Source organism: Lampetra planeri, chromosome 1 (assembly GCF_965212315.1).
Source record: "Lampetra planeri chromosome 1, kcLamPlan1.2.h2, whole genome shotgun sequence".
NCBI classification, from domain to species: domain Eukaryota; kingdom Metazoa; phylum Chordata; class Hyperoartia; order Petromyzontiformes; family Petromyzontidae; genus Lampetra; species Lampetra planeri.
The window spans coordinates 28,503,599-28,522,552 of record NC_136107.1 but is presented as its reverse complement, the minus strand read 5'-3'; the positions used below and the strand labels follow the sequence as shown (position 1 = coordinate 28,522,552).

At 48.2% G+C, this 18,954-nt stretch overlaps 2 protein-coding genes across 2 annotated transcripts in view; one reads left to right on the top strand and one right to left on the bottom strand.

The window, feature by feature from the left end:
• LOC144738795 (carbonic anhydrase-related protein 10-like) overlaps positions 1-18,954 on the top strand; it is a 57,543-nt gene that overhangs the window by 30,313 nt on the left and 8,276 nt on the right. Inside the window, exons 3-5 of the mRNA XM_078622121.1 lie at positions 3,258-3,443; positions 4,396-4,491; positions 9,313-9,385. Coding sequence (XP_078478247.1) covers positions 3,258-3,443; positions 4,396-4,491; positions 9,313-9,385 — 355 coding nt within the window. The remainder of the gene's footprint in view (positions 1-3,257; positions 3,444-4,395; positions 4,492-9,312; positions 9,386-18,954) is intronic.
• On the bottom strand, positions 10,179-17,088 carry LOC144723062 (uncharacterized). The gene is made up of 2 exons (XM_078601610.1): positions 14,092-17,088; positions 10,179-10,182 (listed from the first exon to the last, which is right to left on the bottom strand). Exons 1-2 carry the CDS (start codon positions 17,007-17,009, stop codon positions 10,179-10,181), a joined length of 2,922 nt encoding a protein of 973 aa, XP_078457736.1. The 5' UTR covers positions 17,010-17,088.

Genomic DNA, 18,954 nt, shown 5'->3' with positions numbered 1-18,954 from the left:
AACAGACTTTCTCTTTGAGACATGGAGAACTGTGCCTTTACAAGCAGCTGGAAAAGACATAGCTATCTTTGTGGCACACAGAAATGTATGTCATCAACTCACTCTTAAAGATGGCATTATGTCTGTCAAAGAGGTAGAATCTTTGACTTGTGACCATGAAGAAGCTGACACGAGGCTCCTACTTCATGCAAAACATGACTGGAGTGAACTTTATAATAAAATAATCATCCAGAGTCCTGACACGATGTTGCTATCATTTCACTTTCAATAATGGCTAAGCTTCCCTCAGCAAAGATGTACTTCTGACAGGAACAAAAGACAGGCAAAGAATGTTAGATCTCCAGGCTATTGGTTCTGCTTTGGGTCCTTCACTAACAGAGGCACTGATAGGACTACACACATTCATTGGCTGTGACTCATCTAGTTCCTTTTATGGGAAAGGAAAAGAGAAACCACTAAATATAGTGTCTGGAAATGCAGAGTACATCAGTGCATTTGTTGCTCTTGGGAGGCAATTTGAAATGGACAGCACCACATTTGTGACCATAGAACGTTTTGTGTGTGAGCTGTATGGAGAAAAGGTATCAGATGTTAATTTGGCCAGATACAATAGGTTCTGTGTCCAGGCCTCTTCCGAACAGGCATTACCTCCTACAAAAGATGCACTTACAGAGCACTTCAAGCGTGCTAACTACCAAGCTGCAATCCACAGGAGAGCATTGGATCCTTTTATAAATGATCCCAGTCCAGACGGCTTTGGATGTATTGTCAAGTATGGTGATCTCATCATATCATGGATGACTTAAGATCCAGCTCCTCAACAGATTTTGGGGTCAATCCACTGTGGGTGTAAGTCTGGTACTTGTACAGGTGGAAGGTGCTCATGCCACAAGGCTGGCCTGGCCTGCACTGACCTATGTAAATATGTTCATTGTGACAATGTGAGATTAACTGAGGATATTGTTTCATGTGAATCTGATAGTGAGGACAGTGATCTTGATATTTAGTGATGTGTATATGATAATAAAATTAATATAGGACATATATATATGTAATATAAATCAATCAAAATTAAATCTTGTTTACAATAATCATTCCTGTGAATATGTACATGTAGTGCAGTTACTGCTCGTGTATGCGAATTGACAATTCACCATAAAATGTGTTATTTTGAAAAGTGTTTTTTTATATATTATATTTTGGCTTAATTCTATTTGTTATTCAGATTTTACCTCAAATATTACCTTTGAATTGGAACAACATAATGAGAAGTAATTGGGATGTTAATGCTACAGTAGAAGTTTTCTTGATAATCTTATCATGTTTACTGTGCATAGATAGCAACTTCAGGTATATCACACATTTCAAACTGGTTTATTTTGTACTTCAAGGGGTAATTCTGCATTTTTGGGTTTATATGATAAACAGATTTGAAAGTGCAAAATTCCCTATGGTTTCCCTTTTTTTCAAAATGGGCACCTTTAGCATCATTTTTCACAAAAACTGCAAGGTTGTGTGCGGAGAACTTGTTCCTAAGGAATCTCTATATATTTCTGATGTTAAATGTAAAAAAGTAGGTAGTGCCCCACTTGGTGGAACGAAACCCTATTTCTAGGCCTCTTTTAGGCTACCGACAGCGGCCTATATGTGTTTGTCTGCACACATTTTGTCACGACCTCTTTTATGGCCGCTCGATGTTTTTGGGGTTTTGGTCGTGTGCTCGGCAACTAAAATGAGGTGTGTCCGTCAGATGATCTTAAATGTTGACGGCATAGTGCTTCCTTTTCGATGTGGCTCTTGTGGATCTCGGGATACGGTTTCTCAGATGCAGGCCTGGGGGCCTCTGTAGAGGCCACAACAATCCCAAATTTATACCTGGGTGATGTACATAGGTATGTATGTTGAACTTCTTTCACAACGTACGTAGCCAACCGTGCTAATCAGAGGTGCGGATGATGCTGAGATCCCAGTTTTTTTTCCAATGAAATACAGTTTATGATAAGAATTTGTTTGACACGTAGGCTTTCGCGACCAACATTCATAATATAAGTTTTTGGGTTAGGTCGCATAAATATAAATGTTGTTTCGTTAACCTGCCACCACCGAACACAGACAACCAGTAACGGTTGTCATGTAAACAAAACGTGCCAATTCTTTATTTTCCAGAATTATGGTGATGCTGGATGTAATTACCGGCGGAACATTACAGTAGTCAAGTGGTAAATGTTGTGGATTTACTCTCCAATACACCGGTGTGCTGAACTAGTAACTAATTGGCACGTTTGTTTATGTGACAAACCTTACTGGCTGTGTCGGGTGGTGGTGAGTTAATGACACATTTATACTTGTGTGATCTAACCCAAAAACCTTTATTATGGATATTAATTGGTTCCACAAAAACTGTCGTTAATTAAAATTATCGTAAATTGAATGTAGGAATTTCACGTTAAAAGGCTTAATTTGTTCCAAGATGATCAGAAGTTGATTTTTTTCACTTTAAAAAGCACATTAACCATTGAAAAGCGAGCAGCCAGTTGCTCTTAAAATGCTCATAGAAGTCCACTTAGGAGCGCTCGAGTAATATCGCAAACAAGGCCGTTAATCTAAAATGTATCGTTCATAAAGACAATGGGACCCTATCAAGTGTGTATGCTGTGAATAGTGACATCCATTACATGTGAACGGATTTCAGTTTGTAGAGCGGAGCATCCCCAACCGTGGGATTCCGCAAGGTCTTACTTATGTCGACAAATACTTCAGAAAAGACACCTTAAATGCAACGTGCCCTTCTATTTATATTACTCTTGTGCTCTGAATCTAGTTAATTAGCTTTCCACTTTTCTGGGTTTTTGTGCACAGTATAATCTGTTCTCCTATAACTCTGCGTGTTGTTTTCATGACGCGAATTATATATAACGTGATCAAGTGACCGGAACTACGTCGTGTGAGTCGGAATAAGCAGTCTCACGGCTGCCTCGGCGTAGCATCGCACAAAACACTGGGATGCTGCTAGATGCTTCTAGATGCTACCCACGCACCTCAGTCTTTGTTCGGCCTGCGTACGCATGTCACAAGTTATCGCGGACTGTTGCTTTACCCTATATTGTATATTATTTATGATAACACGATTTTTCCATAACGCGGTGTTCTTCAGGAACGCAATTACTATCACTGCCACGTTATAGGAGAACAACAAAGACTGTGTTAGGAGTACGTAACAATGACAAACGGAAGCGCTTTCGACCCTGCTGCTCTAGGTCAGTGGCACGATGTACAACACGGGGCGGCACATGACGCTACGCTTGGACAAGGACCACCTCGTGAATATCTCTGGAGGCCCCATCGTCTATGGCAACCGCTTGGAGGAGATCCGACTCCATTTTGGCAGCAAGGATGGACAAGGCTCAGAGCACATGCTGAACGGACAGGCGTTTGCAGGAGAGGCAAGTGCAACATCGACGATCGCGACAGTGCCATCATTAATTTAATTACGATTCCAGATGAAGGTGCGGTAGACTCTCGATTAATCTGCGTGCCATTTTTCCGATTTGCAGATTAACCACGCACACCTGAAATTTTGACGTAAATTAATTACTCATGGAATTTCCCATCAGCCCAAATTAATAATCTAAACACAGTTATACATTGTTTTTCTTGGAAATGTTTATTCCAAGTCACGTGCTTAAACCAAAGAAATAAGTGCTCTGGTTAATTCGAAATCCACGTGATCGCCTCTATAGTACAGTAGAGCAGGAAAGTGTTGTCACTGAGTACGTGCTTTGATCGGTCTATACGTTTTTGGCAGAGAGATCCATGGAAAATGGTTATTTTTTTGTATTATCCGCAATTTTGAATTATCTGCAGCCATCCTCCCCGTTATTAGTGCAGATTAATCGATAGTCTACTGTATCTTAATTCCCACTTTCTGCCTTTTCTGATATCAGACGTGCACAATTGCAATCCATGTCCCTTCCCTTCCCTCATCTCCCTCCCTTCCCTCGCCAGCAATCGTCTCCCTTCCCTCGTCTCATCAGTTGACCGCTTGGTCACACTTTGAAGTGTGTGCCCCCTTTCTCAATAACTAAATTAAGTCCCACCCATTGAAATCTGTTCCAGAAGTCCAAATAATATTGTGTGAGTGGCAGTGGTGGATTTTTTTTATCGCTTTTCCACGTGTTTTTTACATTCTTCGCGTGTTTGTCTCACCAAGTGGTTATCCTGCAGTGTTAAGTATTAAACTGATTAGCACGGTTGGCTATGTATGGTGCGAAAGAAGTTCAGCATACACACACATTAAAAGTACCTGCTCGTGTAAAGTTTCACCCTCTGTTATCCTTGCACGTTGCAACGGTGGCGGTGAATTGCGAGGCACTGACACTCGGTTGCTTTTTCTAGGTGCAGCTAATTCACTACAACCACGAGCTCTACACAAACGTGTCGGACGCAGCCCGCAACCCAGCAGGACTCACCATCGTCACCATTTTTATGAAGGTCATTGTTACTTCATTTTTTATCGAAATTTTTTTTGCAGAAATGACTAACAGTCTTATTGCTCGTCTTCGTTGTTGTTGTTATAGATTATGTATATTCTACCCTACCATGAGTTTCATGTCCATCACAAATGGGTAGAAATATTTGTGCAAATAAACGTGACCAGTGCTCATTGCAGCACGTTACACCAAGAGGCTGTCCCTCCACCACAGAGTTTGTAGATCAAGCGAGCACCAACTGGACCATGTGACCCACTGTTATCAGGCAGAGCAATGCACTTTAAAACTTTACTAGAGAAGCTATACAAACTACAATTTAAACTTTTTATTTTACCAGGTAAGGCCCACTGAGCTGTATACTGTAGCTCTTTTTCATAAGATCTGGCTATCACAAATGATAGCTGGGCTGATCATCACGTGGGCTGATCATCACGTGAAAATGTATAGCAGCCAAATCCTCTAAATGCATGTTTCTGGATGTGGGGGAAAAAACCCAGAAGATCCGGAGGAAAATACACGTGACCACAGGGAGAGAGAGAAAGAGACAAGCAAAACTCCAAATATACACTAGGCATCAGTCGGGATTGAACTCACGTCCTCCTGTATACCAGGTGATAGAGTTAATAATTCGCCACCGTGGGCAGTGATGGGCAACCCAGACTATAGTCAGTGGGGCCACATGAGCAGCCCTCCTGCACCTCAGTGGGCCGCAGGCTTGGCATCGTGCATTGTGCACTCGTCACGACCCCACGCATTTCAGTTTCATTTTTCAGTTTCATTTATTTGGTATAGCCCTGTGAGCCATTCAGCTCTTGAATTGGGTGCAACCGCAACAAACAAAAACATGAACAAGAAAACATCTTAAAGTGACTATGTACAAACAGAAAAATCCAGGAAAAAACTGCAAAATCTTCCAGAAAAAAGCACCATACACCAACGCTGTGCAAAAATCCCAGTGGGATGCAAGTCAAACAACAACAACCACAAGACAACTTAGATTAAAGCCATAATTCTAACTCCGTACCTCAACAAACAAACATGGCCAAACCAAAAAACTTTTAGAACTCACCAAAATAAAGCCATAAGCAATGTAACAGTGATCATAGCAACTTTGACCGAAATTTCACAATAAACGACATAAACAACATGTACCACTAAACCCTGTAGCCATAAATTTCGATTTAAAGCTTTCGTGACTGCAGGGATTCATCTTCTTGGTTCTTTCGGTAAAGTCACGTAGAAGGGAAGTAATAAAATAAAAAAATAAAAACATAATAAAATAATTCTCATGACGTTTCGGCCACAACGCAAGCAGCCGTCCTGTAGCCATAGCTGGCTGCATGAGTCACTCCACAACAGCAGGAGCATCAGTAGGAGTATCACATTTTTTCAAATGCACCTTTAAAGATCAGCACACTAAATCAAAACACAATATCATACGTTGCAGCGGTCATCCGGAACGAAAACATTTTATTTTAGGACACTGAATAGCAGTGGTAGCTCGGGGTGTACAACTCCTCTAGAGCAGTTTTGAGTGAAGATCTCATAGGTAGTTATTCAAGTTGCAGTTTATTGGCAATTGCATTCCAGACCCTGGTGCCTCAATAGCAAAGGCCCTTCCTTCCTCCAGTATTTGTATGGCAATAAGGAATGTGAAGCTGATAAATGAGCGAAGAACTTAGGTCACATTTGTTCTTCGAAACAGAGAGGAGATCCAGCAGGTAGTCTGCGGATTTTTTTGTAAGTACATCGTGAATAAATAAGATCTGGTGCACAAGCCGTCGAACATTAAGAGATGTTAAGTTTGACCCAATGTGGAGATCACAGTGGTGAGTCCTATATGGGCAGCTCAATGCAAATCTTAAGGCCGAGTGATAATTGAGTCAAGCTTCTTCAGTACAGTGCTTGGGGCTGATTTGTATACGATGTCACAGTAATCAAGTAGAGGCAGTATGGTAGCTTTTATCAATTCCAAACAGAACATAGGGGGGAAGCAGTGCTTGTGTCGATACAGAAAACCAATTTTTATTTTTTGTCTTTTACCAATATAATCAATGTGATCTTCAAATTTCAGTTTTGAATCCAGGATGACCCCAAGATACTTATAGATCTTGACTTATTTAAAGAATGTAATGGTGGAAAAATAACTTCCTGCCTTGGTTTTGGAGGTATTCAGGACTAGTTCAAGAGCAACTAGCTGATGTTGTAGTTTCTTGAAATTACCCTAGAGCTTAGCAATCACGTCATCCAGAGAGCGGCCAGCAGTAATCAGTATTGTGTCATCTGCAAAAAGATTTACCCTGGAATTATCCAGGTCAGTGCCCAAGTCATTGATATAAAGAGAGAACAAGAGGGGGCCGAGGATGGAACCCTGTGGAATCCCTTTTGTTATCTTAACATTGTTTGACCTCCAACCATCTGTGAATACAGTTTGGGTGCAAGAAAAGAGGTAATTTTTTAACCATTCTACTGCGTATTTGGAGAAACCGAGGCAACTTAGTTTATTAAGCAGGGTGTTGTGGTCGACTGTATCAAAGGCTTTGGACAAGTCAAGAAAAAGACTGGTGCAGTACTGCTTATTATCAAGGCTACTGTAAATGTGATTCAGAGAGTCTAATGCAGCAGATGTGGTGCTGTATTTTTTTTGGAACCCAGATTGTTTTAGATGTGAGCAAGGCCACCATGAGGGGCTGCAAGGGCCACAGGTTACCCACACCACTACTTCAGAGCCACCATCAAAAATACATGTGTAATGGGTTCCGGAGACACTTGTAGAGGGCACGTCTTTATTTCCACACACCACGTACTTATACACTTAATTCCCAGCCTATTCACAAAGGTCTTCTACACAGCCTATCTACGTAGTGTGCCTAGCCTCGTCTACGTTCCCAGGTCCTCCGGCTATGATTACCCTAGGGGAGGCTACCTGACCCGACCCAGCCAAGGTGCGGGTCTAGACCACTAGCTTCCTCAGACCTCGCCCTTTCAAGGGCGTCGGGCCGGTAGTCCCAGAGTCTCACCACTCGCCCGCACAGCGCCCCATCCCTTACAAGGACAGCGGGGCGAGGGGGTCCAGGATCCTAAGCTGGCTGTTCTTCTTGCTTCGGTCTGCGACTGGTCCCGAGCTACTGGGGAGGTCCCCCTTTATGCACCTTGCTATCGAGGGGCAGGGCTGCATGGGATCTTGGAACCCCCGCAGCCCCCCCCCCCCCGCTCTTGGGCTGGGCAATGCAGCCCTTTCCCCTGGCGGTATGAGGTACCGCCCTTGATGGGCCCTGTCCACCATTGCAGGTAAGTGCGGCCCATCTATGGTGCTACACATGCGTGACCTCATGGGGGGGTCAACATGGAAATTGGGTACTCTGTGAGTGGCAGATCTTTCGCATCAGTCAAACATGTATGGGCAGTCATCGACTTATGAACACAATTAGTTCCTGAGACCCGTCCGTAAGTCGGAACACAGTAATTTACCGTATTTAAATGCCCACAAACACACACACAAGCACTCAATCCTAGCATGAGGTAGGTGCGAGTTGGTTCGTAAGTGCAGTTGTTAATAAGTGCGGGTGTTCGTAGGTCAGGTGTTCGTAAGTCCAGGTGTTCGTAAGTGCGGGTGTTCATAAGTGTGGGCGTTCGTAAGTGTGGGCGTTCGTAAATCGGGCGACCGCAAGTTCAGGCGTTCGTAAGTCGGGTCTTCGTAAGTCGATGACTACATGTACAGTGACTGCCCTCACCACAAGGAAGGGGAGACAGGGATGACAGGTGGGACAGAGGGGCGAAGGATCAATTCCACAGACTCGCACGGCCCTTGGGTTATTGAGACAATAAATTGAGACATTCTGGGCCATTCATAGGATCTCCTCCAGAGCCGATGTGACATCGCACCTGTATGTGCATGTTGAGGCAGCACGTGAACTGGTAGAATTTTTCAATTGTGCCTTTAGCTCCTTCACAGTTTTTACACAGTGGGAGATGCCAACTCTGCCTGAAATGGCAAAAGTGTTGGCTGCAAATTTTTTTCATATATATATATAAACTAAATTATAATAATCTGTTGTACCACAATAGCTGGAAGATCTAGGAGAAGGGAGTGATGGTGAGGTGCGGTGGTGTCAATAATATTAACTTCCCGACCTAATACGCACCAACTTCTTAAGAATACATATTCACTTCGTTAAGGAGTGAGGCAAAATAATGTTAAACTTCTCAAATCTTGTACATTAAGCGAAGGACTAATGCTATCGATGGAGAAGTAATGATTCAAACATTTTAATGGCATGGAAATCTTCTACGAGTACTACTACTGTTTTATTTACCAGGTAAAGCCCTCTGCGCCATTAACTCCTGTTCAGTGGTGACCTGGCCACACATCGTAGTGGCTTTACCATCATCATCATCACTCGTGGGAATTTATAGCAGCAGCCAAATAATCCAAGCATTTGGAGGGCAAACACTGGAGGAGCCTAGAAAAAAATCCACGTGACCACGGGGAGAGAGAACACGGCAACTCCAGATGTACAACGGGCATCATCAGGGTCAGGATCGAACCCATGACCTCCCGCGTAGCAGCCGAGGGAGATGACATCTTATCTCGCCACCACGGGGCAAACATCGCGATCCCCTTCCTTGTGCCCGCCAACCTCCCCTCACGAGTCAATCTCACGCCCTACCCACTCGTCGCAGCTCCACAGTTCAACTTGAGAGGTTTGTTTTGGTATTCATGAGCAGCGTGGCATGACTTCAAAATGTCAATTATTGAAGCTACTTCGGATGCGAGCTGCCATGCGTTCCCCCCCCCCCCCCCAACTTTGCTGACGTGCAGGTGTCGGAGACTACTAACCGGTTTTTGGACAGACTGCTCAACCGAGACACCATAACAAGAATCGCATACAAAAGTAAGGGGCTCTTAATTGTCTGTTGTGTGGGAGAAAAATATACCAACATTGGACCTTTCCATTAAAATGTATTATTATTATTTATTTATTCTGCTTGTTTACAGGTGATTTACAAACTCCGCACAGAGAGTCGCCCAAGTTGGGAATTAAACCCAAGGCGTACTTGCTGTGATGCACAAGTGTTATCAATGTGCCATCCCCCACAAGTGTTATCAATGCGCCAACCTCATTGCCCAATGTTTGCATTCAATATTCCCCATTCAAAGTAAACTAAACTATAAACTATTTTCATTTTATCAGGTAAGGCCCACTGAGCTATGTAGCTCTTTTTCAGAAGTGACCTGGCCACAAACGATTGCTCAACGAAGTGGCTGATCATCATGTTGACATTTTAAAAGCCAAATACTCTAAACGCATGTTTATAAATGTGGAGGGAAACCCCGTTGGACCCGGAGAAAAATCCACACAACCACAGGGAGAGAGAGACGCAAACTCCAAATATACAGCAGGTGTCAGGGTAGGGATCGAACCCACGACCTCCTGTATACCAGGCGAGGTAGTTAACATCTCTCCATCGTAAAACACAATGTGCTAGGACAGGAGGAACCAAATATGTGCTGGGCATTATATGGGAGTGTTACATTTTTTAAGAGTGCTCAAGTTTGATTCGTGATTGTGGAGCAAATAACCTCTTTTTCACATTCCTGTAATCCACAATTTCTGTTAACCATGGCCTGCATCTAGCTGTAGAAAATCCTACTATCCACGAAACGATTCCTCCTATCACATACGTTTATCTGCAGGTAAGACTGCGTTATCCCGAAGTGGTCATTAACAGTAGAAGTCATTCAGTGAATTCCTCCGATTATCCATGGGTATGAAGTGCACCAGGAAGTGGGTGTTGTGGTAATTACATAAATGCTGTAATAATATTGCAGGTGATGTATTGATGCTGGTGATGATGCATGAATAATTACGAAGATGACGATGATGCTCATTGGATTAATAATTATGATAATGATGGATTGGTGAAGATGATGATGATGATAGGTGGACTAATGATGACAATGAAATTGCCAACAATAATGATGCCCTAGACCAGGGGTCGGTAACCAAAATAATAACAAAAGCCTTTTTTTGTTGAATTCGGTCAACAAAAACCCAATATTTCAAGAGCTGCAATGCAACGTGAATACGAGATGGTGGTCCATAATAAATAAGTTCAACGAAGCAGCGGTCCTTAAAGAGCTGCCGTATGCGCCTCCGGAGCCGCAGGTTTGCCGACCCCTGGCATAGACGAAGGTTGTTATACAATGAGGGAAAAAAGTATTTTATCCCCTGCTGATTTTGTACGTTTGCCCACTGACGAAAAAATGATCAGTCTATAATTTGAATGGTAGGTTTTTTTGAACAGTGAGAGACAAAATAACAACAACAAAATCCAGAAAAACGCATGTCAAAAATGTTATAAATTGATTTGCATTTTAATGAGAGAAATAAGTATTTGACCCCCTCTCAATCAGAAAGATTTCTGGGTCCCAGGTGTCTTTTATACAGGTAACAAGCTGAGATTAGGAGCACTCCCTTTAAGAGTGTGCTCCTAATCTGAGCTCGTTACCTGTGTAATAAGAGACTTGACCACGATCTCTGGCTCAGTGTCCTTTATTCGGTCCGTACTGCATTCCCACACGGCTGTCTCTCTTATTCTCTCAGTGCTGGTTCCGATGTCCACTCCAGTCACCATCAGCAGCCCCACTGCTGTTCTTGTCGCTCTTGCAGCCCCACAGCAGCTCCGCTGCTGTAATCTCACACAGCTCCCTTGGCTGTTCCTGCTGCAGCTCCACTCTCCTCTCTGCTACTCCGCAGCTCTGACAGCCTCGTGCTGTCTCGCCTCCTCGTCGCTCCTGCGACTCTTGGCAGCCACCCCGCTGCCTCTCACACCCAGCCTTACTGCCTATCCTATCTGCAGCTTACACCTCCCAGTAGCTCCCTACTGTTCCCGGGGTTGGCTCCCGCTTCGACGGTGCCCCCTCGGCTCGTACGCCCGCGTGGCCCCACACCTTTCCATTCACACCCCGACTGCCCTCTCTTTCCGGTTTACCCGCTTAAAGACCCCAACCTTTCACCCACGTCACCTGGCTCCGCCTCCTCGTGACGTCACATCCGGAAGGTCGCTTTCGCCCGCATTACACCACCCTCCCCCATAGAAAAAACCCAGCCGACCTCGGCTGAACAATACCAAAGCGTAATGCGGTGAACCGACCTTCCCCCTTAAAGGACACTAAGCATGCAATATAACAACAAGAACAACAACACAAGTAACATCGACGAACGTACGAAAGCATGCGATAAATACGACGGCAAGAACAAGAACAATAACAACATACAATCAACGAAACGTAAGCGATTTGGAACGAGTGCGGGTCGCCGGCCCGTCCCGGACGGTCGGCGGCCCACTTGTAGAACGGGGACGCGATGGAACACGAGGAATGACAGGGGGTAATTCCCCTGCTGCGATTGGAAGTCCACCGACGTCTCGTGTCCCTGACGAATCAGTCTTGGTCGTGTTCCGCGAATGCGCCTGCAGCGGGGTCGGAAGGGTCGCAGGGCTCGAAGGTCCCGCAGCCCTGGCAGGCGCCCTCCGAACAGGCCCACTCCTCCCCCGCGGTGTCACGGTCGGCCTGTCTGGAACAGGTACGACAGGCGCTCTAGCAAGATCAATGGACGCAGGCGGGGAAGAGTCAGAGTCAGCAGCAACAGACCCCGGCAAGGCAACATTGGGAGATGACGCATCACGTAGGGGAGCAACATATGGTTTTAACCGCGACGTATGAACAAACCAACGGCGAGACCCAATCTGAACGCGCGCCGACTGTGGATTGGGAACCTCAATGAGGCGCACAGGACCATGCCAAGGTTTGTGCAATTTAGGAGAGGTCCCCGGCCGCACCTGCGGGCAATGGAGCCAGGCCAGGTCTCCCACCTTCCAGGGGCACTCCCCCTCAGACCGCCGAGCATACCGCTCGTTCCGGGCCTGGGCTTTGGCCGTAGCCACGCGGGCGTTTTCCCGCGCCTCCGTAACCCGGCGAACCGTGTCCTGAATGTATTCAGGGAGTGGTTTACGAGGTCCCTTCACCCCAGTACCCAATTGCACATCCACCGGAGGCACGTTTTCCCGACCATACATAAGGTAAAACGGCGAATACCCTGTAGCCGCATGGGGCGTCATCCTGTACGCCGAAAGCACTCCGGGGATGTGCAGATCCCAATCTGATTGCTGTTCACTCACAGTATGGCAAAGCATGGCAGACAATGTCCTGTTCAGCCGCTCAACCATACCATCCGTCTGCGGATGGTATGGAGATGTCCGTATTTTCTTAGTCCCAAGGTCTGCGCACACTTCAGCCAATAATTTAGAAGAGAAATTTCGGCCCTGGTCCGTGAGGAGTCTCTCAGGCGCCCCCTTGTCCATAATGTACCCAAACAAAAAGGCGTCGGTGATGGCCGCGGCCGACTGATTGGGCAACGGCCAGGCCATCGGCCAACGGGAGAGATACTCAACCCCTACCAGCAAATATTTATTTCCCCTCGCCGATGGTGGGAAGGGTCCCAATATGTCCAGTGCCACCAATTCATTGACTCGAGACACCTGAATCGACTGGAGAGGCGGCACGTAAGGATGTTTAGGCGGCTTACGCCGGGCGCATTCAGGGCACGCGCGCACGTGCCCTACGACATCTGTCGCCATGCCGTGCCAAAAATAATGACGTTGTAACGTCAACAAAGTCTTCTGCACCCCTAAATGCAATAGTGTGTCACAATGGAGAGTTCTAATCAACTCAAATCGCAAGGACGTTGGTACCACCACACGCCAGCTTTCCTGGAACCTTTCTTGCCACATAAGCAGACCATCTCGGAGAGCGGTTCGCGGCCCCACAGCCGAACTCGGACTCCCATTGTCCCTCATAGACCGCTTCCGCATGGACAACAACGACTCGTCCATCATCTGTTCCCGAATCCAGACAGACCGCGGCAGATTCAAAACCCCGTCAGTCGGTCCCGGTTCCATCGGAGTATCCGACTTCCCGACGGCCAACGTAAGCGGCTGAGGGGGGTTCAGAATCGGCGAACACCTATGCGTCCCCGACGCACATTTACAAGGGGCGCGCCCTGGTAATCTGGAAAGTGCGTCAGCGTTCGCATGGCGCACTCCCTTCCGATGTTGAATTTGGAAGGAAAATTCCTGCAGCGTGTCCAACCAACGTGCCCACTGTCCCGATGGCTGGTCCATTTTGAGTGCATATTGCAAGGCCGCATGATCCGTACGCACAATAAACGAACGACCGTAAAGGTACGGTCGAAATTGGCGTAGGAAAAAAACAACCGCCAAAAGTTTTCTACGAGTGACACAGTAGCGTGTTTCCGCAGGCGATAAGACTCGGCTACCATACGCCACGACGCGCTCTACGCCCCCTTTAGACTGTGATAATACCGCCCCAATACCTGTGTCACTCGCGTCCGTATCAAGAATGAAAGGGCGATTAAAATCGGGATAATCCAATGTCGGGGCCGTAGCCAATAGATCACGCAGACTCCGAAAGGCCGCCTCTTCCGGCTCTCCCCAAACAAATTTCCGTCCTTTACCCGTAAGGAGATGCAAGGGCCTCGCAATCGTCGCAAACCCCGGCACAAATCTTCGGTAATACGAGGCAAATCCCAAAAACCGCCGAACATCCCCCACGGAGGCCGGAGTCGGCCAATCTCGGACGCACGCCGTCTTTTCCGGATCCGTGGACACCCCCTCTGCACTCACAATGTGCCCCAAATAACGGACGGACCGTTGCAGTAGGTGGCATTTCTTTGGTTTGAATTTCAAATTGGCAGAGCGCATCCTCGTGAACACTGTCTCCAGCCGCGTTAAATGTTCCTCGAATGTGCGGCTGAACACAATAATATCGTCCAAATATATAAGACACGTCTCCCACTGCAACCCCGTCAAAACGAGCTCCATCAACCTTTGAAACGTAGCAGGGGCCGCATTCAATCCCATCGGGAAGCAGTTGAATTGAAATAACCCCTGCGGCGTACGGAATGCGGTTTTCTCCCGTGAGGACTCGTCAAGGGGAAGCTGCCAAAATCCCGAAGAGAGGTCCAGTGTGGAAAAGAACTTAGCCCCCGACAATGCGTCAAGGGAGTCGTCCATACGCGGCAGGGGGTACGCATCTGCCACCGATATCTTATTCAATTTCCGGAAATCAACACAAAATCGCAAGTTGCCATCCTTTTTCTTAACCAAGACCACAGGAGCGCCCCATGGGCTGTTAGATGGCGATATAATGTCCGCAGCCAACATGTCTTCCACCGCCCCCCGAACGTGTTCTCGCTCCGCTGGACTCATCCGATGCGAATTTAACCGAATAGGGGCAGCGTCGCCCGTCTCAATGTGATGGGAAAGCAACGATGTGCGTCCCAAATCCAAATCGTCGGAGCTGAACACATCCGAATACGTCAGCAACAATTTACGCAGCGCATCACGTTGCCCCACGGACAGGGAAGAATTTTCGTCACATAAGGTAGCGATCCAACGATTATCCGAACCCCTTGGCTCGGAAACACCAGCGACCACTCCCCGGCGATGCGGACAATCGTGCGTCGCAAACGCCGTAGTGGCATGTGCCACAACCGTACCGGCCGGAACACGGATGTTTTCCACCCCCGCATTAAGCACCTGTAAAACCGGTAATTGATCCGGCCGGACGATGGTCTGTGCCCCAACTAACGCCAACCCTGTTGTTATCGTGGCGGATGGCGACAACAAGACCCCTACTGCTCCTAGCCGATTGGGCAGGGGCTTCCGATACCGCAAGGGTATAAGCATCTGTGAACCAGGTGGGATGTCCACAGATGCGACGGACAGCGCCTGCACCTGTACGGCCGAAGCAGGTCGCCCCCAGGGCGACGGCAGAAACGAGATTCGACGGCCCCCCGGCAATTCAATACAATTCTCATTGATTTTAATCAAAATGGGCATCTTAGCCAAAAAATCCGTGCCTAGTAAGCAAGGAACCGCCAAAGATCTCGATATTAACACAACGCCCGAAGCCGACACATCCCCTATAGATATCTTAGCATCCACCTGGCCCACGATACCCATACTACCCCCGTTCGCAGCGACGCAAGACCCATAAACCGGACGCACAGCCCCCGGCGGAATGCCCAACAGATGGAAAATGACATCCGATATAATAGTCGCAGACGCTCCCGAGTCGACCAAAATGCGCACGTCCACACCTTGTATAGACCCCGGTACAGTGGACGAACCCGTAGCGGCCGCGACAACTCTCCGTGCCAATTTGCGCCACTGCGTAACTGAATGACAAGGCCCCGTCGATGGCCTTTCTTTAACAACAACAATAGGATCGCGCAACAAAGGTGGTGGGTGAGGTGTAAAGCCTTGCCGAGTGTCTGGTGCGTGCCGACATGCCTGTTTCGGAGGTTCCTTGGTCGGCTTGTCCGGTGTTGTGGGCTCCTGCTGCGGCGGACCCGGGAAGCGGGCCCAGCAATCCTTGGCGTAATGGCCCCTACGGCCGCAGCGGAAGCAATCGGCCTCGTTGCGCCGAAGCGCAGGTCTTGCATCCCGGCGGCCCCGTTCCGATGGCGTAGCGCGCGGCCCCGGCCTTCCGCGTCCCGACCATGGAGAGGAGGCGGCCGTCAGCTCCCGAGGACCCCGCTCATCCGGCACATAGATCGCCCTTGTGGGGTCCCACCCCATCGCGCCTCCTTCCTTGACGGGCCCACCCGTCCATGCCGCCACTTGCTTCCAGCGACGGAGATTAAACTGCGCATCCAGACACTTTGCTGCCGCCCGGGACGTGAGCTTCTCATGCCCACACACAGGCATGGGGATCCCCAGATCCCGAGACAGCTCCAGCATTTTTCCCAATATGAGAGGCTCGAGCAGATCCTGTGGCGTGTCAGGATATGCTGCCATGGCCAGCTCCAACACCGCACCCCTGAACGCCACGGGCGATTCTTCGGGTGCTCGTTGTCGTTGAGCGAATCGCCGATGCGCGTCGTCAGGTGGCTCATAGGCGTCAGCCATTTCCTCAAAAACTCCACATAAAGTCTTCTTCTTATCGGCCGTTATGGAACGGAAAAATCGAACAGATTCGTCGTCCAGTAGAGTCGGCAACACTTCCAAAGCCTCCGCATCGGTCCATCTTGCTGAACGAACCGCCGCCAAAAATCGGCAGGCGAAAGCGCTCCAATCGCCCCCGATAGAGAATTCCTTAACTGTAGTAAGGTGGCGACTCCGACTCCTCTTTACGCCGTCTTCCAATGATGGTTGTTCTGGAGGCAAATTCAAAATGGCGTCGGCCCGCGGCGTGGCCAAGATGGCGGTTTGGCGCCGCGGAGCGCGCAAGATGGCGTCTTCTTGCCGCGTGGCCAATGGCGGCGGCAGGGCAGGCAACGTGGCGGCCCGTGGAGCACCTTCTCGTTCCGTCGTCGTCCTTGGCGTAACGAGGTGACATAGATGCGCCAGGACGTCCTTGAGTGTCTCCAGTTGTTCTGCCACCTGTTGCCATCTTTGATCAGCGTCCGATGTTGTTGACGGACCCGCCATCGCGCCGACATCTTCCACGCCCGTCCCCGTGCTCGCCTCAGCAGGGCTCTCCTCCACCACCCCAGCAGAATCCGTGGTCGGAGGGAATTTGTCGTCGTCGGACGAAGAAGCCGATGCTGGCGCCGGAGGAATTTTCTTCCTTACTTGCTTAGACATGCCGTTTCACTTCTGACACCAGTGTAATAAGAGACTTGACCACGATCTCTGGCTCAGTGTCCTTTATTCGGTCCGTACTGCATTCCCACACGGCTGTCTCTCTTATTCTCTCAGTGCTGGTTCCGATGTCCACTCCAGTCACCATCAGCAGCCCCGCTGCTGTTCTTGTCGCTCTTGCAGCCCCACAGCAGCTCCGCTGCTGTAATCTCACACAGCTCCCTTGGCTGTTCCTGCTGCAGCTCCACTCTCCTCTCTGCTACTCCGCAGCTCTGACAGCCTCGTGCTGTCTCGCCTCCTCGTCGCTCCTGCGACTCTTGGCAGCCACCCCGCTGCCTCTCACACCCAGCCTTACTGCCTATCCTATCTGCAGCTTACACCTCCCAGTAGCTCCCTACTGTTCCCGGGGTTGGCTCCCGCTTCGACGGTGCCCCCTCGGCTCGTACGCCCGCGTGGCCCCACACCTTTCCATTCACACCCCGACTGCCCTCTCTTTCCGGTTTACCCGCTTAAAGACCCCAACCTTTCACCCACGTCACCTGGCTCCGCCTCCTCGTGACGTCACATCCGGAAGGTCGCTTTCGCCCGCATTACACCTGTATAAAAGACACCTGTTCACAGAAGCAATCAATCAATCAGATTCCAAACTCTCCACCATGGCCAAGACCAAAGAGCTCTCAAAGGATGTCAGGGACAAGATTGTAGACCTGCACAAGGCTGGAATGGGCTACAAGACCATCGCCAAGCAGCTTGGTGAGAAGGTGACAACAGTTGGTGCGATTATTCGCAAATGGAAGAAACACAAAAGAACTGTCAATCTCCCTCGGCCTGGGGCTCCATGCAAGATCTCACCTCGTGGAGTTGCAATGATCATGAGAACGGTAAGGAATCAGCTCATAACTACACGGGAGGATCTTGTCAATGATCTCAAGGCAGCTGGGACCATAGTCACCAAGAAAACAGTTAAGGACTGAAATCCTGCAGTGCCCGCAAGGTCCCCCTGCTCAAGAAAGAAAATATACATGCCCGTCTGAAGTTTGCCAATGAACATCTAAATGATTCAGAGGACAACTGGGTGAAAGTGTTGTGGTCAGATGAGACCAAAATGGAGCTCTTTGGCATCAACTCAACTCGCCGTGTTTGGAGGAGGAGGAATGCTGCCTATGACCCAAAGAACACCATCCCCACCGTCAAACATGGAGGTGGAAACATTGTGCTTTGGGGGTGTTTTTCTGCTAAGGGGACAGGACAACTTAACCGCATCAAAGGGACGATGGACGGGGCCATGTACCGTCAACTCTTGGGTGAGAACCTCCTTCCCTCAGCCAGGGCATTGAAAATGGGTCGTGGATGGGTATTCCAGCATGACAATGACCCAAAACACACGGCCAAGGCAACAAAGGAGTGGCTCAAGAAGAAGCACATTAAGGTCCTGGAGTGGCCTAGCCAGTCTCCAGACCTTAATCCCATAGAAAATATGTGGAGGGAGCTGAAGGTTCGAGTTGCCAAACGTCAGCCTCGAAACCTTAATGACTTGGAGAAGATCTGCAAAGAGGAGTGGGACAAAATCCCTCCTGAGATGTGTGCAAACCTGGTGGCCAACTACAAGAAACGTCTGACCTCTGTGATTGCCAACAAGGGTTTTGCCACCAAGTACTAAGTCATGTTTTGCAGAGGGGTCAAATACTTATTTCCCTCATTAAAATGCAAATCAATTTATAAAAATGTTGACATGCGTACTTCTGGATTTTGTTGTTGTTATTCTGTCTCTCACTGTTCAAATAAACCTATC

Coding starts and splice junctions, on each gene's coding strand:
- LOC144723062 (XM_078601610.1), bottom strand. CDS start 17,009: ATGGCGGGTCCGTCAACAACATCGGACGCTGATCAAAGATGGCAACAG.